Genomic DNA, 25,728 nt, shown 5'->3' on the forward strand with positions numbered 1-25,728 from the left:
ACAGGGAGCCATGGGAGGATTTAGAGCAAAAGCGATGGGGTTGGGTGTGCATCTCAGGAGCAGTTCTGGCATCAGGGAGTGGGTGTGTGAAGCGAATGCTATGGGAGAGGAGCGGAGCCTGAGAGAGCAGAGCCGCCCGCCATGCCATCCAGCCTCCTGCCCCGCCAGTCCTTTCCGTGTCCCAGACCCGTGGGGCTGGGGTGGCCCCAGGCCAGCAACCACAGAGGCGGGCAGGTGTGGGCCGTGGGTGAGTCCCTATCTGATGCCCACCCGTGGGATAAACGATCGCCTTGTCATAGGGCCCAGTGCAGAAGGCAGATCTGCTCTGGGCCGCCCTCGCTGGCTCCCCCCTCCCCTGCCCCACAGGCTGCAGGTCTGCACATAGCCAGCTCAGCAGGAAGCTGGCCACGGCCCAGGACAATTAGCACTCGTGACTTTGTACCCAACACGGAGCACGCTCGGGGTTGAGAAGTCAGACAAAGATCCTGGAGGAGGTACAAGGCCTTCCCTGTCACTGAGGCCAACCAAGCCCAGCTCCATCGCCTCCTGCGGGCTCCTGGCCCAGCCACAGGCCCCTCCTTAGCCTGGAAAATCGGCCACCAGCATCAGGACCCCTCTGGACAGTGTCTGTCCCCACCCATCCCAAACCTTGTCCTGATGAGGGCTCGGAAAGTCACCACTTCCATCTCAGAGTGACTCAGACTCCATGTGAGCCGCAGACCTTGGCTGGGCCGCTGACTCGCTGTGTGACTTGAAGCAAGTCTCGGGCCCTTGCTGGGCCTTAGTCTCCCTTAGCACACAGCAGGGCGGGCCTCCAACTCTTAGGCCCGTTCTACCTGGGGCTCAGCAGCAGGTGGGGGCCTGCAGCAGGGCCCCCCACCTCCTGCCTCGTGACCTGCTCCCCCGCTTGTGCCTGGATGGGCCCCACCCCACGGGGCCTGGCCTGGATGAGGTAACGTCTCAAGACTCTGGGCTCGCGTGTGCAGAGGTGGAGGATCCCACAAAGCCGCATTGTCTCTGAGCTCCTGGGACACCCCCGGCAGAGGACAGCAAATGGGTGGAGGGACGCCGGGGCTGACCCAAGAGGGGTGCCCTGGGCAAGTCTTTGGACCCTCTGGGACCTCAGTTTCCTCATACGTAAGAGAGGACGTCAAGGGCGAGTCAGGGCAGGAGAGGATGGCCGGGCGGTGCTTCATCTGCTCTCAGAGGGTGGCAAGGTGGGGACTCCAGGGCTGGGGCAAACTACAGCACCCTGCCCCCAATCCCTGAAGGCCTCTAGGCCACATGTGCTTAAAAGGACTCGTGATCCAACTGTACCAAACCCGCTGGTGGGACGCAGAGGGGGCTGAGCCCAGGTGTCCCTGGAGCAGAGTGGGTCTAGGGTCTAGGCATTCCTGAGCTCCAGTCAAACAGGCTCCAGTCCTAGCACCAAACGGACGCCAACCAAGGCCTCTCTTTCCACGCCTCAGTTTCCTCATCTATGAAAGGGCTTACTCATCCGTGTGCTACAAGGCTGCTGTGAGGACTGAATAGAGCCACAGTATAGGCGGGGCCCACCCAGGGAAAGTGTCCGGCTCCCATGGGGTGCCCCATGAACTGGAAGTGGCACAGTGGGCTGTGGGGGACCAACACAGAGGACCACAAAATATTCAGGAAGGCACGGACTCCCCAGGGAGGCCAAGACTGTCAGCCATATGGGGTGGGTGGTTGGTGGGCTCAGGGAAGGGAAGTGACCTGCCCACTGTCTCTCAGTAGCCCTGGGCTGGCCTGGGACTGAGGACAGGGTTTCTTCATCACCCACCTCCTCAGGGCCCTGTCGGCATCTCCTGGCCCAGCAGAGGAGTGGGGAGGCCCAGAGATGCATCCTGACCAGGTCTGAGCTGGGAACATTGAGGCCAGGCCAGGCCTAGTGTAAGGAATGCAAGAACAGAGCCCAATATGGCGGCGGGAGCCTGGCTGCCTGAGGTGCTGGCCCCCAGCAGCCTCCGCTCTCCTCTACAGAGCCTGTCTCAATCTCTGTGGAGGGTGGGGAAGGGCGGTCAACACTCACCCTGGCCTTCTCCAGGCTGTTGTGAAGTTGGGGTGGTGGGCCCTTTGTGAACTACATTTGGCCCGACGTATGTGACGGCATGAAGAGGCAGGGCCAGCCTGGCTCCAAGGCCCTGGTCTGAGGAGCTCCTCTCTCCCCTAGGCCAGGGCTGCTCAGCCTCTGCGCAACTGATACATGTCCCCTTTTGTGTGGGACCTGTCCCCAGCAGTGTGGGATGTTTAACAACATCCTTGGCCACTCGATGCTGGTAGTACCCCTTAGGTGTGACAGTTAAAAATGCCAAATGTCCCTCGGCAGAGTGAATCCCCCCGTTCGAGAACCCCTGCCTTATACCCTGAATCCATCACAGACCCAGGCCCAAGTAGAGACAGCAAGACCCAGGCATCCCCGGGGACCGGGGGAGCCTGGGCAGCGTAAGGGCTGCATCGTGCGTGTCCAGCGGGCGGCCTGAGCGGCAGTGATCCTCACGTCCTCGCCGCATGCCTTCCCATGGCCATCCAGCCGATGTTTCTTTGTTCACCAGAAATGGGAAACAGTCTGGCCTTTGCCCAGGGGCTGCTAGTTTTTCCAGTTTGGCTGTACGAAGCCAACTAGCTTTTCAGATGGCCCAGGCATCTCATGGCTCTTGTCTGTCCTAAGCTGGGAGCCTCAGGCCCAGCCTGTCTCCTGTTAGCCCGGGAGCATCCCCCCACACCCAGTATCACCCCCAAAAGCAGCCAAGTCATGCGGCCTGGTCCTGTGACCCTAGGGGGTGGCAGTGAAAGGTCTGGCCCTCTTCCCAAGGCCTGCTCCCCATTTGTCATTTGGGGTGATCACTTCTGTACTCCCACCTGGAAGGCCATCAGGGGCCGGCCAGGGCAACTGGCTGAGGTGCTCAGGAATGGCTGGGAGCCCCACACTTGGGGAGACGCTGGTGCATGCTGCTCCCGCCTCACCTGGGGACCAGGAGTGGGCTCGGCCCAAGCAACAGGGCAGAGTTTTGAGAGTGTGTTGGTGTGGGCTCCATGCTCAGGAGGAAGGAGCCGAGTCAGGGTGAACCACGGCCAGACCCTGGCACAGAGGGAAAGAAAGCCGCTTGGCACTCAGACCAGAGCTGCGTCTCATGGCGGAGCTGTGCCTGTCCCCAGCCAAAGACAGTATGGGAAGGCAGCTCATGACTGAAGGCCCGCCACACAAATGACCTCCTTCATTCTTCACAGCAGCCCTGACAAATACATGACCATATCCCCATTTTGCAGACAAGACAATGGAGGCCTAGAAAGATTCAGTGACTCTGCCCAAGGTTACCATGCAAGTGGCACAGCTGGGGCTCAGGACTGGCTCCTGCTATCACCCCCAAACTGGCACCTGACACCCCAAGGTCATAAGGATGACCCTACCAGAAAACCTGTACCCTGGGCCCGAAGGAGCTGGGGCAGATTGGTGCAGAGCTGGGCAGGGGTGGCGGCAGCTGAGGGCAGGCCCAGGGATTATCGGCAAAGGAAGTGCTCCTGGGACAGGTCTGGGCCCAGCTAGCCCAAGGCGAGGGAGGTAGGTGGGGAAGGCAGGCCCTCCGACAGGGTGACACTAGACTGGGCTGGGCTCTCAGGGCCTCTGGCCACCCGCCCAGGGCTGTGGAAGGGCAAGCTCAGAGGCGAGAATGAGGAAGCCAGGGCACACTTTCCCATGGAGGCGTCTAGCTCCTGGATACGTCACCTTACAGACCCTGCCACCTTCCCTGGGGAAGCGAGACGGCCGAGCAGGGCAGGCTGGGCCAGGGACCTGCAGTGCCAGCTGCCCTCCCCTGACTGGCTGGTCACAGAAGGGCTGGGGGTGGGACAGGGCAGGCCTCATACCCAAGCCCCTGCCCCAGTCCAGGGCCTGGGGTTTAGAATGTATGGTTCTTGCCAGCAGCTGTGTAACTTTCCTCAGCACACAGGGCACTTTACAACCACCATCTCCTTTCATTTCACCCTCACACAACCCCGTGAGGTATCACTATGGCCATGGGGCACTCGAGGCCCAAGAGGTAGAACCACACGCCCAGGTCCCATGGCAGGTCAATGGCCAGTGAGCCGTGCGGGCAGCACCAGGGCAGGCTGCGCTGGCAGTTGGCTTTGATTTTATAACGGAAGCCAGTGATTACCTCCCCTGCCCATAGTGGGACGGCCATTCCTAGGTTTATTGATAGTTGAGCAGTTGGTGTGAATGAGTGGGGTGGGAGTCCTAGAAGATTGGTTGAGACAATAAAAAGGATGAGAGAAATTAGTATGAGGGATCAAGTTCATCCTTTGATGCTCTGCATTATTATTTGCAGTTATTATTATTTGCTGCTTGAGTACCAGGGATCTGCATCCTCCTTATCAGAGCTGATTTCTCACTACTGGCTTTTAGGCGCCACCCCTAAATTGTTGGGAATGGCTTTGGGCAAGGCATGGCCTCCCTCGGACCTCAGTTTCCCCATTTGTGTTGTGGGAGCCTCATCTGAATGACCTCAAGGCCCCTTCAGTCCCAGGCACTCCAGGTCCCCCACCTGCCCCATTGCCTCCGACTTCCTGGAAACTCAGAACTCTGCAAGCAGAGGAGCAGCCAGGGCTTCTCTGCTGAGAAGGGGCCTGGGGGCACTGGGTGGAAGGCGAGGTCTCTGGAGCAGCTGGTCCCAGGTTAGGGTCCCTGCTCCAAACCGATAGGCTTGCTCCCTGCCTGCGTCTGCACACTGGGGGAAGAGCAAAGCACTCGCTGGGCCTGGGGCAGGGGCACGGTGCTGGTGGGGCCCCACTGGGGTCTCTTCCTGGGCATCGGGCAGGGCCAGGCCTTCTGCAGTCAGGTTTCCAAAGTGGCCTTTCCACACTGTGGCTCTCTCCGGCATGAGCTGTCTGCCACCGGAATCGATTCCCTGCGCTAATTACACGGCGGGGAGTGAGGTGGGCGTGGGGCTTGGGGCCAACCCACCAGGGACACCACATTAAAAATGTCCCAAGAGCTAGAGACTCACCACGGAGTGCTCACAACCACTTGAAAGGACTCAGCCGGAGGCGTTGGGGTTGGAGGGGCGGGGTGGGCGCGCTTGACAAATGCTGACAAATTACAGTCGTGGAGCCCGGCCCCTTGTTAACCAGACTGGTGGTGCCCCTTCTCCTAGGACCACAAGCCTGAAACCTGCAGAATTCTGACCTGTCAGACGCTGGTGCTGAGCCCAAGGGTCTGGTGCTGGCCCCTACCCCACTATCTTTAACTTACTAGCAGTGACACAGGGTATGTGGCTCTATTCCCTCATCTGCAAAATGGGAACAACTCCCTATCCCACTAGGATGTTGTGAGGATTAAATTAACCAATGCAAAGTGCCTGTGACAGGGCCTGGCGCACGGTCAATGCAAAAGAAATATTCACCGTCATCACGCACGCTGATCTGCTCTCAGGGAAGCGCTCTGCACACAGCAGGTGCCAAGCGATGGCTGGCAGAAGGAGCGCTCCAGACACCAAATGCCAGGGTGTCTGGGCAGAAGAGCGTTGGACCAATAAGATCCTGTAGCCCAGAGAAGGGAGGTGACATGCCCAAGGACACAGAGCAAAGCAGTGCTGAGAACCACAGCCCACCCTGACCCCATCGGCAGCCTTCTCTGATCCACTTCTGTTCCGTGGTTTCCCCCACCCCAAAGGTTCTTTCTCCTCTGCTCTTGTGCCTCAAATTCACTTCAACTGAGCAGCCATCGAGGAAGCTTTCCCTGACTTCAGCCTCAGGGAGCTTCCTCCGTCTGAGTCAGATCCTAAAACAAGTAAATGGACATTCTAAGGAGACAGATTTTGGCTCAACCCAAGAAAGGACTTGGGAGTTGAAGCTCTTTCTGGGAGTTGAAGCTCTCTAGAAAGGCCATGAGCTACCTGAGGAAGGAGTGAGCACACTATCACCAGAGGTATGCAAGCAAACAGATAACCGATGTGGCATGGGCTGCTCTGAAATAACATGATGCAGCACTTGGCATGAGCTCCAGCACCTGGTCAGCAAGCAACTCATCAACGCATATCTTATCTCTGCCACGTTGGAGGTAGTGAGTATCCTGTCCCTCAGGGAATTCAAGCAGAGGCTAGGTGACTGCTTGGCAGGAGGCTCTAGAATTACTGGACTCTCAGTGCTTGGCACAGGACTCCGTCCTGGGCAGGCAGGTACTTCAAGTGTTTGTTGACAGACTGAATGACCCCTGCCCTCCAGTCACCCAGGCAAGTGAGGAGCGTGCTCACCTTGAGGTGTCCCAGGTGCATTCGGGCCCGCTCACACATGTGCAGGAAGTACTTGACGTTACTCTCATCCACAATGATGTACACGGCCACTTTCCTCTTGAAGCCGGCGTCCAGCAGGTCCTTGAAGATATCCACGTCGGTGAACATGTCCATGACCACAGCTATCACCTGGGAGCAAGAAGAGAGACTGGGGCCTGTCAGATGGTGCAGCAGTGGGGATAGGGTGCCCTGGCAGAATGCACAGCCCTCCTGTGCCACCAGCCTCTCATGGGTGCCCACTCTGACCCCACTCCTGGAGCCTCAGGCCCAGGACCAGGGGCCTCTCTTGCCCTGAAGTTCTAGTTGCAGTCCCAGTTCTGGGCTCAGCCCAGGGGCCCTGTGTCGGTGCATTCCCAGGCCAGGGCCGGCTATACTCTGCCCTCCTTGTAATACCTGGGGATGCTGAGATGAACCTGATGTGTCAATGACCGGAAGGGCAGCAGCTGGTGTGGCGGCTCCCTGGGGCCTCCCGTGCATTCCTGGGCTGGTGTGGACTTTGGCCAGTGCCTAAACCCAGGTGCTCTTCCTGTCAGCTGACAATATCTGTCCCCAGAGCAGGTGACCTGCTGGACCTGGCTCAGGGTGGGGCCTCAGTGGTCAGGGTATACCTACCTACCCCCAGCCCAGCCAAGCACCACCAACAGGGCAGGGATCCTGGGTGGGTGAAGGTGTGAGGTGGAGCATGCAGAAGGACAGGATGAGGTGATATGGGCCCGGCCCCAGTGGGGCTCAGTGACTGTCAGGCCTCTCTCACACCTAGTCCCCTCCCTGTCCCTGGGCAGCAAGAAGAGGGAGTCAGGCCAGGGCCTGTGCCTGGCCACAGCCGTCCACACTGCTGATGCAGACATATGTCCCGCTTTTGGGCGGCCCCACCCCTCCCACCCCTCCCACCCTCCGAGGCTGGCACCACCATCCCTGTCCTAGGTCTGAGGACCCCCTGGAGAAGAGGCGAGGGACCTGCCCTGGGTCACACAGCAAGCTGGGGACAGAGTCAGGCTACAGACTACCCAGGTTTGCCAGGGAACAGAAGTCAGCCTTGCTGGGATGCGGAGATTCAGGGTGATGGAGGCGGTCTGGAGCCTGCTGGGGATGTGTGTGCACGCCCCACAGTGAGCTCACCAGGCTGGCCCCTGCAGGCCCATCTGGGCTCCTCCTGGGCCTCAGGCCCCTGCTGACACCCATCGTTCATCTGGCACCAAAGCCCAAACTCCAGCAGAGGGGAGGGCTCCATACCTGCCCTGCCTCAGACTCACTGTGTGACCCTGAGCAAGACACCTGGCTTCTCTGGACCCAGTTTTCTCATCACTACATCAGGCTCCATCTCTCAGGAGAACTGAGCACACCTGAATACCGCAGCACCTGCAAAGAGCCCGACTGGGGGCGATGCAGAGGGGGGCTTGGTGACGCCTGTTTGCTGCCTTTCTCCCACAGTCACCCCGCACGTTACCGTTTACAGGGGATCTTGTCAGTCTGACTCCTGCAACCTCTCACAGGCACCATGGTGGTGACAGCCCAGCATGCAGCCGGGTAAACTGAGACTCAGTGAGGTCGTAAGACTTGTTGGATGTCACAAAGCAAGTTGGGCCAGGGCCTAGACCCACCTCCGAGTCAGGTCAGGGTTGATCTCCAGCCCTTTGCCTTGGATGTTTAGTCTCGGAGGGCCTGCGAGACAGTGGTCCCCCTCCAGACAGTGGGGGCTCAGAAGCGGAGGTGTGCGACCAGCTGAGACTCACAGAACTCCCAGGCCTAGGGTTCTCTCTGTCCTCTGCGGAGATGACTGCTCCCTATCTCTCTGTTTCTGAAGGGCTGTTTTGAGGCAGAGGGAGTAGCTGGTTGATGCAGGGTCTACGACTGGCAGGGGAGGCAGAATTGGCACCAGATGGGAAGAACTTGCTGCCCCCAGGACTGCCCCAGGTTAGACAGGGATCTTGAGAGGGAGCTCACTCCCTGACCCAGGAGATGTTCAAGGAAGGCCAGAGACTGCTTGGAGAGGGGGCGGATGAGAGGGCAGAGGAGACACAATGCGGGCTGGTCACCATGACCCTGGATTGAGCCACCAGTCAAGGGTGATGAGACACTGGGCAGGGGTGTGTGATGGTAGCAGGGTCCTCCCTGCCTGGGATCTCCCAGACCCAAAGCCACTGCAGCCCCGGAATCTCCTTGGTTAAGCCACTTCTGAGCAGGCAAACAGCCTCACGTGCCACCCTGGAAAAGAGCCTAATGAGGGCGCAGCAGGCATGCTTCTCCCGGGAGAGCTCCAGGGCCTGCCTACCATGGCAGATGGGGACTTGCCCTGGGCTTGGGTTGGGGGACGTGCCCCAGCAGGACCTGCGCCATGTGCGCCATTCCCCACGTTGCCCTCAGCCAGCAGGGTGCTTGATCCAGGGACCATCTGCTGTCAGGTTGGATATGTTGAGGCCTGCACCCCAAAATGGATCCCCCTACAGTGCTGGCTCCCCCCAGGCATTGGGCTCAGTGCCTGGCGTGGTCAGAGATGGGTTTGTAACAGGTGCGAGCTTATGCTGGGGATGGGGAGGGGGTGCCTGGTGCTCCACAGGCAACCCCCAATAGCCTGGCCTGTCCATGGAGTCACAAAGGTTTCTTGGGGGCTCTTGAGTCCTGTCATGCCCTTTCCCATTTTATACACAGGAAAGCTGGGATCACAGTCCATGACTGAGGCTAGAACCCAGGGCCCTGCCCCACCCAGAGCACCTTCTGCGCAAGCGACTGGGCGCCAGTCCTGGGCCCTTGGGCTGCTTGATGGTTTATAAGGAGCCTTTACAACTGTTACCTTGTTCAGTCCTCACAAGCACACCGGGAGGCAGTGGTTCTTTTTCCCATCTTGCAGATAAAGAAACTGAGGCACAGAGGCATTCGCTACCTTGCCTAACTCTGTTGGGAGGCCCAGCTCACTCGTGACACTGTGAGCTCAGCAAGAGCAGAGCCCTTGTCTGGGCCCAGGATGGGGCCTGGTTTAAGGAAGGTCTTGGAGAGCTGTTATCAACTGAGAACAAGACCAATTGGCTTGGTCTGGGAACGACTGCAGGAATCAGGGCACCTGGGACCACAGCCCCTCCTGGGCCCTTGGTTTCCCCATCTGTCAAGTGGGGATATGGGCCTGGCTTGCCCCTGTGGTTTCATCCAGTTCACACATTGGCAGAGCTGGCCCAAGTCAAGAAAAGTACCAGATGCTTCCCGCGGCCCCAAGCCCGCACGTCCTCTTAGAGGTCCTGGGCAGGGCAAGGGCTGTGGAAATGAGAGGGGTGGCTGACTCCAAAGACCAGCTCTGCCTGCTGTATGTCAGGGGCCATACTGGGCAGGAGGCGGGTGGCCTGCATCCCAGCACTGAGCTTGTTCCGCTCCTGAGGCAGGAACCAGCCACGTCCATGTGAGCAGCTGGCATAGGGGCAGGCATGGCGGGCGGGCACGTGCGTGTCCTGCACCCCAGGCCCCATTGTCAGAGCCGATGGGCAGCTCCCAGCCCAGCAGTCTATAATCTGTGCAGGCCGCGCAGGCCACACAGCCCAGCTCCCAGGTGAGGGAGGGAGCCCAGTGGTCTCTGTGCATCTTACTGATGGACAGGCCTCTGCTGGGCAGCCTTGAGGCCTCAAAGATGCAGCTGCAGAACCCAGGAGGCGCAATGCCCAAGACAACCATCTGGCTCCTGCCAGGGTGTGGGAGGATGACCCAAGATGGCAGGGTGTGGGAGGACGGCCACACCTGGGGGGCAGAGGCAGGCAGGCTGCACGTGCTGGGACACCAGCAGGGATGTGGGATGGGCACTGGGCTCCAGTGAGCCAAAAGCAAGCCTGCGCCTGCCCCAGCCCAGGCCTCTCCCTGGGAGCTCCTGGTGCCCAATCGCCTCCTGCATGTCTGTCCAGGGGTGTCCATATGCGTAAGCCCTCCAGCGCCCCGCCCTATGAGCACCTCCTCCCATGCTGTATCCTCCCTGCCCAGTGGATCCGCCAGCCCACTCCACCCTGTCTTCTGCCTATGTCTCGAATCCCCCGTGTCCCTCTGTGTCCTTGGGACAGGTGAACATCTGCCTCCATGTGAGAGATGCAGAAACTGCGGCTGGGAGAGGGGAGGGCACTGGTCCAAGGTGGTGCTGATAGGGATCCCCAGTGCCCTGCCAGGAGCACCTCCATCACCCAGGCAGTGACCGGAGCGGCTTGAGCTGGGGTGGAGGGGTGACAGCATCTCACACAAAGGAGTACCCCACCTGTGGCCACTGACCCCCAGCAGACACGGCCTGAAGCCCCATAACGCTGGCTGCGGGCACTGCGGGTGGGACAGGGCTTTAGGTCACAGGCAGGGAGCACAGGCATGCGCCTCCTCAATCTCCCTCAGCCCCAGCCGGAGCCCCCTGAGCACGGGTGGAGCGGGCGGAGTGGGCCCAGCCCCGGCGCCTGAGCTCTAGGCTGGGCTTTGGGCGAGCCACACCTGCATTCTGGGTCTCAGTTTCTTCATCTGTCCAAAGGAGAAGGTGGACAAGATGTCCAAGGCCCTTCGTCTCTGATGTTCCTGCCGAGGGACCCCAACTCCTGTTCCCTGCCCGGTGCCCGGCAGAGCCTGTCTGGGCAGCTAGCACATCTCATTGTGCCCACGGGTCTGGGAGAGGAAGTGCTGGTGGCCGCCCTCTCCCTGCCTCCCCACAGGGCTCCTGCCTCACAGGTGCCGACAACAGCCTGTGGCTCCTGACACCCACAACAGCTGTTTCCTAGCCTTCCTGTGACCACAGAACCACTCTTAAAGCAGAAGTGGCCTCGCAGGGCGAGTGGGTAGAACAGGTCTCCACAGAGGTGCCTGGGGAGGAGGGGAGGGGCAAGACGGGCTGGCCTGGTTCCGAACATGGTGGGAAATCATGGGTGCGCAGGCCCGGCTTCTGCAGCAGCACCTCTTCAGGGGGCCCTGACCAACGTGTCCTGACCCCTCTCCCGGACGCGTCCTGACCCCTCTCTCCGACGTGTCCTGCCTCAAGTCACCGTGTCTCCTACATGCTGTTCTCCTTGCCACCTGCCCATTTTGCATCTGCCCAGACAACTCCTACCTGTCCTTCAAATCCCAGCTCCAGTGCAGCCCCAGCCTCCCGTGTCGTCACTCTGACCCGTCTGGGTTGAGCGTGTATCACTTGCGAATTTCTTCTCAGGCACAGCAATGGAGTCTCCCCAAGGACTGAGTCCCAAGAGTGGGTAAGAGCAGACAGTTTCCAACCTGCACATGACAAGCCTTACAAAGAGAGAGCAGAGAGGTGGCCATATTCTCCCTCCTCACTATGCTGCAGGCAGGTGGAGGACAGATACCCCCAAGCCTGCCCCAGAGCCTGGAGCCCTGAAGCAGCCATAGACACTGTGCACACTGCAGACAAGTCCCTAGGCCTATCTGAGAAGTGCAGGGGGTGGAGACAGTCTCTCATCTTGGGGCTCGATATTCTCCAGCTCTGATGGCAGATGCCCAGGCAGTGGCAGTGCGGGCTCCGCACCCGCTGGCTCCAATCTCAGCTCCTCCTGGGAAGCTGCATGGCCGTGGGCAAGTACCTTTGTTTCCTCACGGGGACAGTAACAATCCCCACCCACAAGGTTGTTGGAAATTACAGTGAATTCATGCAGGTGAAGGCCCAGCATGGGATGCACAAACAGCAGCTGCACGGACCCTCCTCGTCCTCCCACTAACCCAAGTCCCATCCCACCAGACCCACGGCTCCCTCTGGGGTGAACAGGCCAGGAGCGTCTCACTTCCCTCCGGGTCAGCTGAAAGGCTGTAAGTGACGTGCCAGGGCTGCTCACAGGAATGCAGCAGACTGTCCTAAAGGTTGAGGTGGTGGCCATGATGACCTTGGATTCAACTTCCACTTACGGCCATAATGGAATGACAGAGATGGAATTTACCCTCCTGCCTTAGCAATAAAAAACCCGGATAAAATCTATGATGCCATGGACAACAGGCTTCAATCAGCACAGCGATCCCTGAGAGAAGAGGAACAAACCAGCTGAACCCCAGGATTGCCCCACTACTTCCAGGCTGCAGCACAGGGAGGGGCGCCCCTGTGGCGTCTCGTGGTCTCCCTGAGTTGAGAAGACAGGGTTCACTCTGAGTGTGGCAGCTAGGATTTGCAGGACGGAGTGCCACAGGGGAGAGAGTTGCACAGAGTGAACTCCAGAGACCTGCAGAGGGTCGCCCTGGAGTCTTCGGCTGATGGCCGAGCAGCACCCGAACGTGAGGAAACTACTGAGGCTGAGAAGGGAACCACCGGAAAGGGGAGGCTGAGCAGAGAACCACCAGAAGGGGGCGGCTGGAACAATCGCTGGTGATCACGCAGGACCAGGAATAGTGTATGTGCCCCCAGCCAGAATAGAAACCCCTCCTAACACACAGGGCCTGCAGGGGGGTCCTCAGAAGGATACTGCCTCAGCAGTGGACAAATAAGTCCTAGACCAGGCATAAGCAAACTTCCTAAAGAACCAGAGTGTAGATATGTGAGGCTTTGAGGGCCATATGTTCTCTGTCACAACTACTCAAATCCGCTGGTGTAACACAAAAGCAGCCAAACAAAGTACATAAATAAATGTCTGTGTTCTACTGTTTATAAAAGCCGGCAACAGGCCCAGGGTCCATAATTTGCAACTCCTACCCTGGAGTGAAGTCGGCTCTGGACCTGCCTAATAAAGCTTGACAGGAAGCCACAAAAGCATTAAATTGTTTCCAAGTAACGTAACTGCATCTCAGGACAAGGATCCAAAATATTTAAAGGAGAAAACAAAACAAACAAAAACTACAAGCAGCCCACAACATAAAATCCAACATGCCTGGTATCCAATTAAAAATTACCAGACATACAAAGAAACAGGAAAACATGATGCACATGAGAAAAAAAAAAAAAAACAACAACAATCAAAATCAACCAAAAAATGACACAGATGTTAGAATTGGCAAACAAAGACATGAAAACAGTTAAAACTGTGTTCCATGTGTTCAAAAAGTTAGGTAGAGATGTGGAAGATTTTTTTTTTAGCCAACAAATCGAAATTCAAGAGGTGAAAATGCAACATTTAAGATTAAAAATATAATAGGTGGAATTAACTGATTAGACACTATAGAAGAGAAAATTAGTGAACTTGCAGACATGTAAGTAGAAACTATCCAAGATGACACACAGAAAGACTGAAAGAACATAATCACAGCATCAGCAAACTGTGGGTCAACTTCAAGCCATCCAATATATGTGTAATTGCAGTCTCAGAAGGTACAAGGGTTGGGAGTGAGGGAGAGACCAAAAATAAATAAATAAATACATAGAAAAAAAATGGCCAAAACACTTCTACCATTTGATTAAAGACTAAATCCAAGGCCGGGCGCAGTGGCTCATGCCTGTAATCCCAGCATTTTGGGAGGCAGAGGCAGGTGGATCACATGAGGTCAGGAGTTTGAGACCAGCCTGGCCAACATGGCAAAACCCTGTCTTTACTAAAATTAGCAGGGCATGGTGGCATGTGACTGTAATCCCAGCTACTTGGGAGGCTGAGGCAGGAGAATTGCTTGAACCAAGGAGGTGGAGGTTGCAGTGAGCCGAGATTGTGCCACTGCACTCCAGCCTGGGCAACAGAGTAAGACTCTATCTCAATTAAAAAAAAAAAAAGACTAAATCCACGGGTCTCGGAAGCTCAATGACTGCCAAGCAGAAGAGACATGAAAAAACTATACCAATGCACATCATAATCAAATCACTTAAAGTCAATAACAAAGACAGCCTTAAAAACAACCAGAGAAGAAGACAACTGCATGTCAAGGAACAAAGTAAGTGGCCTTCTCATCAGAATCACTGCAAGCCACAAGACAACAGGCAATATCTTTAAAGCACTAAATGGAAAAAGAAAAAAAAAAATCAACTTAGAATTTTATACCCAGCAAAAATACATTTCAAAACAAAAGGCAAACTAAAGACTTTTTCAGATACAAAAAAGCTGAGAGAATTCATTACTAGCAGACCTGCACTCCCTCCTCCAGCCGCAACCCCGTCCTCCAGCAGCACGGTTTGGACAGACCTGGCTGCAGCACCTCAGTTTTTCTATGCTCATGACATGATCCTACTCCCTCTCCCCTCCTCCTCCCCTGCAGGCGGCTGGCAGGATTAGTGAGATGCCATCTGAAGAGGCCCAAGGAGGTTCTCTGGGTTAGGAAGGCCTCCTAGGATCCCTGGGTGGTGCTCCCTGCCACCTCCTGGCAATCTCCAAACCAGTTTGCCCATACAGTGGCTCTGAAAGCCTGTCACCGAGAGGACTAGTTTAGCTAACAGTCTCATCTTGCCTCCCAGGGTAAAGGGAGTCTGTGTACTTGGTAACAAATGCTGACCCCAGCCAGAGCAAGGATAATTAGGTCAACCAGCTGGCACGCATACAGGTGTCCCTTTTCTGGAGACAGGGAGGGGTGGTGATGGCCACTCCCGTTTTCCAGAGGGGGTGTCACTGTCCCAGTGCCACCCTGTCAACTAGTGGCAGAGGCCTCCTGTTCCTAGGCTTTTCTCCTAACGGGGGACCCTGTGTCCATTCCAAGCTCTGAACCCACCCACAGCCTCCCAGAGCCCACCTCAGCTCCTGAAACAAATACCTGACCCTCAGCACTGTCTGGAAGGTCAATGCTTGGGCCTCCCTGGCTCTGCCATGCCTCCCCTGGGTGGTCTGTGGCGGGTCACTTCCCACTCTAAGCCTCAGTTTCTCTTCTTGGTAACACAGGGAGTGAAACTGGATGAACTCTGAGGTCCCGTTCCCCTCTGACGTTCATCAGCTCTGTGAACACCTTCCCCACCGACTATTAAGACTGAAGCCTCATTAAGGCCAATTAAAGGAAGATCAGGCCTTCTGAGCACCAAATGGCTGCAGTGGGTCGGGGTCAAGAAGCCCAAGCTAGTCATGCCCAGAGCGCTCTGACCAGGAGGCTCTGCCTAGCCCAGTGGCATGGAGGCACTACCCTGAGTCTCCTACCTCCCCCAGACGGACATCAGCTTCCTTGCCACGGCTCAGGAATACTGCAGAGACAAGGGGCTGGCAGAGCTTGGAGAAAGGCCATGAGGTGACCAAGGCTATTCCCTGTGGATGAGGCAAAAAGGCAAGATCCTTTCCCGCTGGCCGCAAGGAGCTTCAGAATCCTCAGAGCTTCCAGGCTTGCAGGCACAGGATCCAGCCAACCAGACCATCCCATGTGGGCAGCAAATGGCACCAGCTGAGAATTTTCAAACAGGAAAATCTCAGAACCACCGATTCAAAAGCCTTTAAAACCTCAGCTTCTCAGGGTCCAGGAGCAACAGACACTGGGGACATCAAGCATCCTAATGCCCCAGAAAGCCTGGCTTGGAAAGGACTTGCCCAAGGTCACAAAGCACGCCAGAGCAGGGTTGAGGCTTCCAGGCCACCTGGTGCCCACATGCTCTCTGCTGCATTCCACTGAGCCCCTGCTTGAACTTCTGCCAGGACAGCAAGCTCACCACTTCCACCCCCAGACTACTCCCAGAGAGAAGCTCTCAGGACAGGAGTGAGGAGTGAAGGTGGAGGAGGTGAGGGGAGAGATCTGGCATCTACCAATGCCAGCTCCATGCCAGACACAGAGTGTTTTACACACCCCACTTTTTCCCATTTAAATCTCACGATGACTTTATGAGGCAGGTGTTAGCTGTTAGCACCACCATGACACGGAGGAGGAAGGAACAGAAGGTCAAAGAGGCCAAGCAACTATCTCCGAGCAACCACTAAAGATAACACCAGAGCTGGGGCTCATGCCTGGGTCCCAGTAATATGGACGCCTGTCTTCCCACGACCCCACGTGGCATTTAACCTGGCAAGGTACTCGAGGCCAGGGATCATTCAGACCCTTAAAGGGGACTAGGACAGCCTGCCAGGCTGGGGCCAACGTGGGCCATGGCACAGGGCGAGACCCCATCTTTCTCCCCAGCTGCTCGCGAGGCAGAGGGTAGCTCAGTGCTTTTGGATGCTCCTGTCTATCACTGCTTCAAGACAAGGCCTGATCCCCATTTTACAAGTGAAGAAACTGAGGTCCAGAGTCCTGCAGCATGCGAGTGGCTAAGTGGGACCAGTACCCTCTGCTGGCCCAGGGGCCAGGACCCTCAGCTTTAGGGAGACCCTCTCCAACCAGCGAGACCCAATCCAGGTTCAGCCACACCTAAGACCTTTGGTGTAACCTTATGAAGGCCCCAGCCGACTCTGAGCCTCAGTTTTCCCAGCTGTGATATGAACATGACGGTAGGCCCTGGCTCTTGGGGTCGTGGGAAGGAGGCCAACCCGGTGGCTGAGCAGCTGCCTCTCCCACTGGATTGCCCAGACGGGCAGGCACTCTCTCCTTAGAGCTCCTTCCTCGAAGGGCTGCTCCCAACTATCCTGAAACTCTTAATTAAGACGCAAGCGCCGCGGGGAAGGGAGACTTTGGAGCGCACAGGAGTTAACACCTGGGATTCCCTTATCAGATGGTTCCCCACCCACTCTCTGACCTGTGGTGGGAGCCTGGGCCAGTCTGTGGGCCCCCCAAGGAGCCAACTGGGCTACCTGTGGCCTCTGGCAGTGTGGGGAGCTGTCCTGGCACTGCCCCGCTAAAGGATGCAATGAGTGGCCTTCCTCCTGGTCCCCAGGCCACAGAGCTCACCCTGTTCTTGTGAGTCCCCGTCCCAGCTCTCCTCCAGAGAGCCCAGTATTTAGCTGCCAAGGAGTCTCATGAAAACGCTTTTACTGCCGGGCACAGTGGCGCATGCCTATAATCCCAGCACTTTGGAAGGCAGAGGCGGGTGGATCACAAGGTCATGAGTTCGAGACCCGCCTGACCAATATGGTGAAACCCCGTCTCTATTAAAAATGCAAAAATTAGCTGGGCATGGTGGCACACGCCTGCAATCCCAGCTACTCAGGAGGCTGAGGCAGGAGAATCGCTTGAACTCAGGACGCGGAGGTTGCAGTGAGCAGAGATTGCACCACTGCACTCCAGCCTGGGCGACAGAGCAAGACTCTGTCTCAAAAAGGAAAAAAAAAAAAAAACGCTTTTACTGTCCTGAATCAGTAAACAACAGGATCCAGCAGCGAGGCTCTGGTGCTCCCATGCAGGGGTAGGGCTCAGAAGGAACAGTGACACTGCTTCTCCAGGGAATGGGGGGTGCTCAGGGCCTGCAGACTGGGGATCTGGGCCCAGTCCCTCCAGATATCAGTTCTGTGACCTCGGGCAAGTTATTTGCCACCTCCGGGCCCCACCAAGCCTCAGTTTCCTCATCTGCAGCACAATGGCGACAACACCTACTTTCCAGAGTTGTGGGGAGGATTACACAGCACGGTAAAGTGCCCGCTCAGCACCTGGCACGGGGTTGGCATTTAGTAAGCGCCTCATTAAGCTGCTTCTATTCTCCCAGAGCCAAACTGTGGGCCAGGACTTCAGCGTGTGAAGGCAGGGGCCTGACAGAAAAAATGTGGGGTGAATCAGGCATCGTGAAACCTGGGTTCGACTTTATTTCTCTGGGTCTGTTCCCAAGCCCCGGCCTGGCATGCAGAGATCAGCGTTCTGGCCCTGGCCACCGGCGCCTCACCCTCCCTCAGTTTCCTCAGCTGTGAAATAAGGAAGGTGTGATCCATCCCTGCTCCTGGGGCTGGTGAGGGATCCTGCTAGGGCCCCCATGCCGTGTCAGGTTGAGGGGGGCTCAGCACCTGCTGGAGGAACCAGCTGGAACATCTACATCCAGCTCTCTCTGAGGGAGCCCCAACCCAGCCCAGCCTCACCCCTTCTCAGGCTGCAGCCGAGCAAGGCCGGGGCTCGCCCCTCCCAGGCGTGATCCTACAGGCCCGTCCTCTGGTATGCAGTTGGAACCCCACAGCAGGTTTTTCCCCAGATAAATCATGGCTCCTGGGGCTGGGGGAGGGGCAGGCAGTGACCTTCCATCTTGGAGTTGGAGCCCACTAGGGCTGGAGGTTAGGCTCGGAGGGCACAAGGTGCTGGGAGTGAGACCCGGGACCCACCCGCCTCTTGTCCCAGGAGAGTCTAGGATCGCAGGGCAGCAAGGTATCAGGGCTGAAGGGGCCCCTAACAGTCTTCAAGACCTGTACCCATTTTACAGATGGGATGGCCGGGGCTTGGAGAGGAGCTGGGGCTTGTTCCAGGTCACACAGTCAGGCGGAGGCAGAGCACGGACTTTTGGCTCCTAGTCCTGCCGTCCGCTAGTTCCATTCTAATCATTTGGGAACGGGGGGGGGGCAGGAAGGGGGGACTGACAGCAGTCCTGACGGGAACACAGCCGCTCCCCTGAGTGCTGTGTCACTTCCCTGCCCCAGGGTCTGCCTGTTGTGCTGACAACAGGTAAGTTGAGTGAGGAGGCGGCGGGCTGGGCTGTCCTGACTCAGCCCCAGCAGCCCCAGCCTGAAGCCCCCGGTAGGAAGGGGCCAGTGTGTGGCGAGGGGGCCCAGGCAGAGGGATCCCCAACCCAGGCAGGGGGCAGGCAGAGTTCTCCCCACACCATACCAGAGTGAGAAGGGGAGGCGGGAGCAGGGGCACAAAAGATGATTCATGGGGAGAGATAAGGCAGGGAGCGCTCCCGGCAGGCAGGCAGGCGGGCAGACAAAGAGCACCGTCAGCATCCGTCAGCGTCCCGGCCCTGCCCCTGTGAGCCTGGGAAGCAGCCGGGGCAGGATAGCTGGAGGACTGCAGTGGCCTGGATGAGCTGCCCCTCCCAGCCCCGGCCTGTCACTCTGTCCTGCCAGGGCCAGGGCATAAGGGGTAGCCTAGAGTTTGAGGGAAACACAGGCCTGATCCCCACCCCTCCACCCAAGAACTAGCTAGGTGACCTTGGGCAGGGACTAACAAGTTTCTACATCTGAAAAATGGGACGGATAACACTAGCTGAGATTATAAAGCGCCTCGCACTCAATCAGCACTTGCTATTGTTATTATCCCCGCCCACATATGCCATGCTGGCCACGGGTCCCAGGACAGATGTGGCAGGGAAGGACGTGCCCAGGGCAGAAAGCAGGGGCTTGGCTCACCACAATGCTGTGGAGTCATGAACAAATCCCTGTCCTTCTCTGTGCCTCAGTGTCATTGTCTGTCAGATGAGGGGCTTAGTCTCTACGGCCTCTGAGGCCCCCACTGTGGGACACTTGAGGACTCCCTGAGGTCTGAGAGTGGGGAGCAGTCTCAGCAGTGAGTGCCCCTCCTGAGGGCTGGAAAAGCAGAGAGCAGGGCCCATCTGTCCGAGGCTCGAGGACATCACTCACTGTGGGGCCGTGTAGACAGACTGGCACCCAAACTGGAGACCAGCTTCTTCCTGGCTATGTCACCTTAGACAGGTGACAGCAATAGCCTTGTGGGAAGCAAAGGAAGGCAATGTCACCTTAGGTGACATTATAACCTTGTGGGGCTTTTGTGGGAAGCAAAGGAAGCTCCAGGTGGCCCATGAGACTGTATGGAGTGGCTGGGTCACAGCTGTAGCCAGAGACTCAGGGAAGAACCTGGAGTCAGCAGGGGAAGCCCTGGCCCTGGGAGCCCCTATCTGGCCCATCACGGGGTGGGGGATCTGTCTGTCTGTGAGAGAGCAGACCCTCTGGCTGTTCCCATCTGCCTCCTTCCTGTCTCTGACAAGGAAGGGAGGCACAGAGGAGTGGGAACCTTGGCACAGCAAGTCCCCCTACCCAGGGCCTCGGTTTCTCTGTTTTCAAGATGGAAGTGGAGGCTGGGTAATGGGATCCCAGCAGGCTCTCTGTGAAGACTGGGTTCTCTAGCCTCCAGCCAGTCATCTCCACCAGTCACAGACGTCAGCAGCACTTCCCACACACCATGGCAGGTGTGGGGAGGGTCTCTCAGCCTGCAAACTATGAAAGTCCCTTCCTCCTCCCCCTCCTCCTCCTCTTCCTCTAACTCCTTCCTTACTTTTGTCACCCGATATTCCATCTTCACAATAGCCAAAGATGCAGCTTTTATCTGCACCACCTCCATCTTATAGACCAAAAACCCGAAGCCTCAAAGTTGCCCAGGGTCAGTCAGTGAATTGAGAGCAGTCAGGCTGGGGACCAGGCACCCCGACCCAGCTAGCTGACCCAGCTGGTCCCCTTGTTGGGCAGGGACTCCACCTTCCTGGAAACTGGAGCCAGGGCCAGGAGCCACCGGGGTCACCTCATCAGTTCTTGACCCACTTCTGGTTTCTCTGCCTACAAACTTCCCCAAGGCCCTGTCAGTTAGCCAGGATGGTCTCTGAAGCCAGCATTCTGGTCTTGTGCAATTGGCTGCTCTGCTCTGGGATTGGAAGTATAAAGGGATTAGACCCAGCAAGGAAGACCTCATCCCACAACCTGAGGCCCAGACCTGACTTCAGAATCCCCTTCTCAACACAGCTCACTAGGTAAGCTTTATTTATCAAGTCAAGATGTGCTTGGCAATGATGAGAAGGTACTTACGTGCAGCAGGCATTAGCACCTGCTCATGGTCACAGCTGTCCAGCAGTGGCCTAGCTATCTCTGCAAGTGGCAAGCACCCCTTCTGAGAATGTGTGATGGTGTGTCAGCCAAGAATGGCCCCCACAGCTAGGGCACTGCATAGCCCAAAAGGGGTGGAGAATGGGAGGGCCAAAGAAGGCTTTGTCCTCACCCGTGCATCCTGGCCTGGAAAGTTTCCACCATTGCAAAGCTCACAAAGAGACTCAGAGAGGGTGCACAATCTGCTCCCAGTTGCTCAGCACAGCTAGGAAACAGGCAGTGTTGAACCAGGACCTCCAGGCCAGTCTCAGATGGACTCGGACCATGCCTATCCCCTCACCCCGCAACAAAAGCTCTCCCCACCAGAGAGCTCACGGTGTGTGGGGGCCTTCACAGCGAATCGGAGACACTCTAAGGGAAAGTGAGAGGAAGCCCTGGGGTTCCTCCCCTTCCCACTCCACCCTATCTTGGTCCCTTCTTCTGGGGAACCAGAAACACCCCGCAACAATACAGAGGCCCTTTGAGACAGGGCAGCCCACTGTCACCGGCTAGGACCTGGGAACCCTATCCTGCAAGGAAACTGCGGATCCCCACAAAGGTGGGGAGGAAACCTCCACCTAGGAGGCAGCCAGGGAAACAGCAGAAATCCCTAGAAGGCCATGTTGGGCTCCCGTTTGGGGCTCTGAGTGAGCCTGTATTGAGGGGTCCGGTCGCTGGTTGGGCCTTGGCTCCCAGAGTCCCCACGCTGCCTCACCTTCTGTGCCTGGCTGATCATCTTCCGCACCACCTCTTTGATGTGGGCCTGCCCGTCTATGGGGGGCTGCATGTAGACGCTGGCCCGGGTCACGCCGCGGTAGGCGATGGTGTCGGGCCAGCCCAGGTCCAGCTGCGGGATGGAGCGGTCCGACTTCTGGGGCCAGTACTCCAGGGAGGGCAGCGGCTCAGCCTCGGTGGGGACCCCATCCGCCCCGCTGGCTTCCTCTCCGTCGCCGACCCGGTGGTCCTCGGGCCCCTGGGAGGGGTCCGTGCCCCGAGGGTCCTCGGAGCCCGGGTCGTACACCTCGATGGTCTCCAGGATGCGCTTGAGCTCCAGCTCCGAGAGGAAGTCTCGGATGTTCTCCCGCTTGAGCACCTCGTAGAAGGCGTCCCGGCCGCGGGCCACGAGGGCCTCCAGCGCCAGCCGCTGCTCCTCGCTGTAGAAGAACTCGGGCTTGGACTCGCTGGAGCGCCAGTTCACATGGTTGTCGTCCAGACACTGCACCTGGGAGAAGGCCATGGTGCCGCCTGCCCGGGCACTGCTGCCGCGGGTGGGTGGGCAAGGTCCGGCTCCTAGCTCCGGCCCGGCTGGGGCACCGCGCGCTCGGGGGCCTCTCCGCAGCCTCGGCTCCTCTGCCCATGAGCAACCTGCGGGAAAGACCTGATGAGCCCGGCTCGGCGCGGAGGGCGGGCCGCGCGGGAAGGGGCGGCGGGGGGCGGGGCCGGGAACTCAGGTGGGCGTGGGAAGGACGGGGCTGGGGCTGGGACTGGGAAGATGAGGTGGGGGCACTGGACGAGGATGGGAAGAAAGTAAGGGATCGTAACAGCAGGGAGGGAGCTGTGGGCCACGTCCCAGGGCTCAGCGTGCCTCTATGTGCAGGGGACAGGGAACCCACATCCCAGGACTTGCCTGAAGTCCTGGCAACTTCTGAGGGAAACTAGGGCAGCCGGGGAACTTCCCAGTAGCTTCTTAGAGTGGGAGGCGGCCCCGGCACAGCGGCGCCCCGCAAACCGAGGGCTTCCGGGTAAGGGAGAGGTCTTAAAATTCCCAGGTGCCGGCAACCCAGGAGGCCTGCCCTGAAGAGGACGGGGCTCTGGGAGGGGTCCAGGAGAGCCAGAAGTGCGGTTGTGGGGCGGCGGCGCCCCGCAAGACCCGGGATCCCGGGGGCGCGGCTGTGACTTGCTTACCGAGTGGGCACGGGCGGAGCGCGGCGCACACGCAGCGGCGGCGGCGGCGGCGGCGGCGGCGGCGGCGGCGGCGGCGCGAGGCCGGTCGGGGGAGCACTGGTGACTCAGGGCCGCCCCGCCCACCCCACCGTCGCCACCTGCAGTCACGTGCCGCCCGGGGCGGGGCCGGAAGCTGATTCACCCCTCCACAGGCAGACAGACCTGGGGCGGGCGCACTGCCCACTGTCCCCTGGTGCCCGAATTCCGAAAAGCTCAGAGGCCTAAGCCCAAGAGCTCCTGGAACACCCAGCCCAGAGAGGGACAGTGTTCTTCCTGAGGTCACACAGCGGGTCAACAGCCTTGGCACCCCCTGTGCCCCCAGGGTCTGTTGGTGATCCTGGATCAACCCTGGCTGTGCCCAGTTTCGCCGGTGTGGCGGGAAGTCCGTGCGGCTGTGTAGATTTCCAGCTGTCCAGTTGTGGAAATAGGTCTAGGGTAGTGGACTGGGAGCCCCCAGGCAGGGATAGAGCACTGACTGATACAACCTCTGGCCTTTCCTGAGCAGGTACCTAGTTCTCAGTCCTGAGCCCTGATCCCCTCTGGGAGGGGTCCCCGGACTGCTTCTGCGTGGCGGGCAGCACCCGACCTGAACCCTAGGGCAGGGAGGGGCCAAGAGGGCAGCTGTGGGCTGGGGTCAGGCCCAGCTCTCTGCTGAGCGTCCCCTGGGGTTGGGACCCTGGTTATGGGGAGCGTGGAGACCACATCTGAAGGCAGGCTTTGAGAGTGGGACAGCAAAGCCCATTAAACCTGGCCCAACAAACAGCCCCCACCCCATCGCGTGCAGCAGCCAGTCTGCCAGGCACCAGGCCCAGCCCTTCCTCCCATCCCCCATACTTGCTCTGGATCTGGATGGGGCTGGTTTGGGGCCCTTAAGGATGCTGCTTCGGTAGGCTGGTGACATCTCTAGGCCTTGCGCCCTCAAATCCTCCTCCTCCAAGGCCATCTCCACCATTCATGGCCCATCAGGACTCCTTGCTTCTGAGTCCACTGCCCTGGACAATGACTGGCCTCCTAGGCCTAGCATCCTTGTGGTCCCCATCACTGACCCCTCAAGCCTGAAGTCCTACACTCTGCCATACAGGCCCCCCCAAGGGCTTTATGCTACTGAACATAGTGGCCCTGGGGGGACAGGCACACATATTTGCATCCCTCTCCTGCCCCAGGGCCAGAGAGGGGAGGTGGTCCCAGCAGGGGAGCCCTGCTTTGAGGGTCCCAAAGACCCATTTATAGCCCCTCTGCCACTGTGGATCCCCTGCAAGACCCTCTCTGAGCCGCCTCAGCTTCTCACTGTGTTCTTACCAATGCACAGAGGCTGGGGAGTTCAGGAAGGGAGTCCAAGGTCTCACCCTCCCCTCCACCACCCCCACACTTCTGCAGTTGATGAACAGGAAGGTTGTATGCACCCAGTTTTCCCCAGTAGCGACGTTTTGCATAGCTATAATACAATAATATCACAGCCAGAAAATTGACACTGGTGCAATCCACGGAGTTTATTTAGATTTCACCAGTTTTTTGTTTGTTTTGGGACAGGGTCTTGCTCTGTCACCTAGGCTGGAGTACAGTGGTACGTACAATCATTGCTCAATGCAGCCTTGAACTCCTGGGCTCAAGCGGTCCTCCTGCCTCAGGGTCCTGAGTAGCTGGGACCACAGGCACCATGCCCAGCTAATTTTTTTTCTTTCTTTTTCTTTTTTTTTTTTTGTAGAGACAGGGCCTGTCTATGTTGCTCAGACTGGTCTCAAACTCCTGGCCTCAAGTGATTCTCCCACCTTGGCCTCCCAAAGTTCTGGGATTACAGGCAGGCATGAGCCACTGCACCAGTCAGATTTCACCAGTTTTACATGCACTTATTTGTGTGTGTGTGTGTCTACATCCTTACTATGTATAGAGATTTGTGTAACCACCATTACAGTCAAGATACAGAACTGTTCTATCACTACAAAGATCTCCCTGTCTATAGCCATCCCCACACCTCCCCCCACCACCATTCCTAACCTCTGGCAACCACTAATCTATTCTACAATTCAACAATTTTGCTATTTCAAGAATGCTATATAAATGGAAGATGTCGTATATAAACTTTTGGGATTGGCCTTTTTTCCCACTTAGCATAGTTCTCCAGCAAGTCATCCAAGTTGTTTCATGGATCAATGGTCTGTGCTTTTCATTGCTGACTAGTATTCCACGGTACGGATATACCACACTTTGCTTAACCATTTCAGTGATTAAAGGATATGTGGAGTTTCCAGCTTTTAATTATTACAAATAAACTTGCTATGAGCATTCATATACATATGTATATAAACATCAGGTTTCATTTATCTGGCATAAATGCCCAAGAGTGTTATTCCTGGGTCCTGGTAGTCGTGTGTTCAAACACTGCCAAACTTTTTCCAGAGTGGCTGCACCATTTCACATTTGCACCAACAATATGTGCATGATCCAGTTTCTCCACATCCTTGCCAACATGTGGTGTTACCATTATTATTATTATTTTTTTTTTTTTGTCCATTCTGATAGGTAGGTCATATCTTACTGTGGTTTAAACTTGTGCTTTCCTGATGGCTAATGTCATTGAATCTCTTTTCACGGGCTTATATGCCATCTGTTTGTCTTCTCCTTTGAAACATTTGTTCATGTCTGTTGCCCATTTACTTTTTTTTTTTTGAAACAGAGTCTCGCTCTGTCGCCCAGGCTGGAGTGCGGTGGTGCGATCTCGGCTCAGTGCAAGCTCCGCCTCCCGGATTCACGCCATTCTCCTGCCTCAGCTTCCCGAGTAGCTGGGACTACAGGCACCCGCCACCACGCCCGGCTAATTTTTTGTATTTTTAGGAGAGACCGGGTTTCACCGTGTTCGCCAGGTTGGTCTCGATCTCCTGACCTCGTGATCTGCTCGCCTTGGCCTCCCAAAGTGCTGGGATTACAGGCGTGAGCCACCGCGCCCGGCCACTTTTGCACATTTTCTAATTGGATTGTCTATTTTTTAACTCTTG

At 57.4% G+C, this 25,728-nt stretch overlaps 2 protein-coding genes across 10 annotated transcripts in view; one reads left to right on the forward strand and one right to left on the reverse strand.

Annotated features, from left to right (window-relative positions):
* The window catches only part of FAM83G (family with sequence similarity 83 member G), a 34,353-nt gene extending 11,507 nt beyond the window's left edge, over positions 1-22,846 (reverse strand). The window contains exons 1-3 of one of the 2 annotated variants that reach the window (XM_077970504.1): positions 22,697-22,846; positions 21,507-22,156; positions 6,270-6,437 (exon numbers count right to left, since the gene is read on the reverse strand). In XM_077970504.1, coding sequence (XP_077826630.1) covers positions 6,270-6,437; positions 21,507-22,028 — 690 coding nt within the window. In that variant the 5' untranslated portion in view covers positions 22,029-22,156; positions 22,697-22,846. Of the gene's footprint in view, positions 1-6,269; positions 6,438-21,506; positions 22,157-22,418; positions 22,677-22,696 lie in introns of those variants that run through there. The other variant, XM_077970505.1, reaches the window with a different exon arrangement.
* SLC5A10 (solute carrier family 5 member 10) overlaps positions 1-25,728 on the forward strand; it is a 70,356-nt gene that overhangs the window by 29,262 nt on the left and 15,366 nt on the right. The window lies entirely within an intron of this gene.

The sequence above is a fragment of the Macaca mulatta genome, chromosome 16, assembly GCF_049350105.2.
Source record: "Macaca mulatta isolate MMU2019108-1 chromosome 16, T2T-MMU8v2.0, whole genome shotgun sequence".
In the NCBI taxonomy this organism is placed as follows: Eukaryota; Metazoa; Chordata; class Mammalia; order Primates; family Cercopithecidae; genus Macaca; species Macaca mulatta.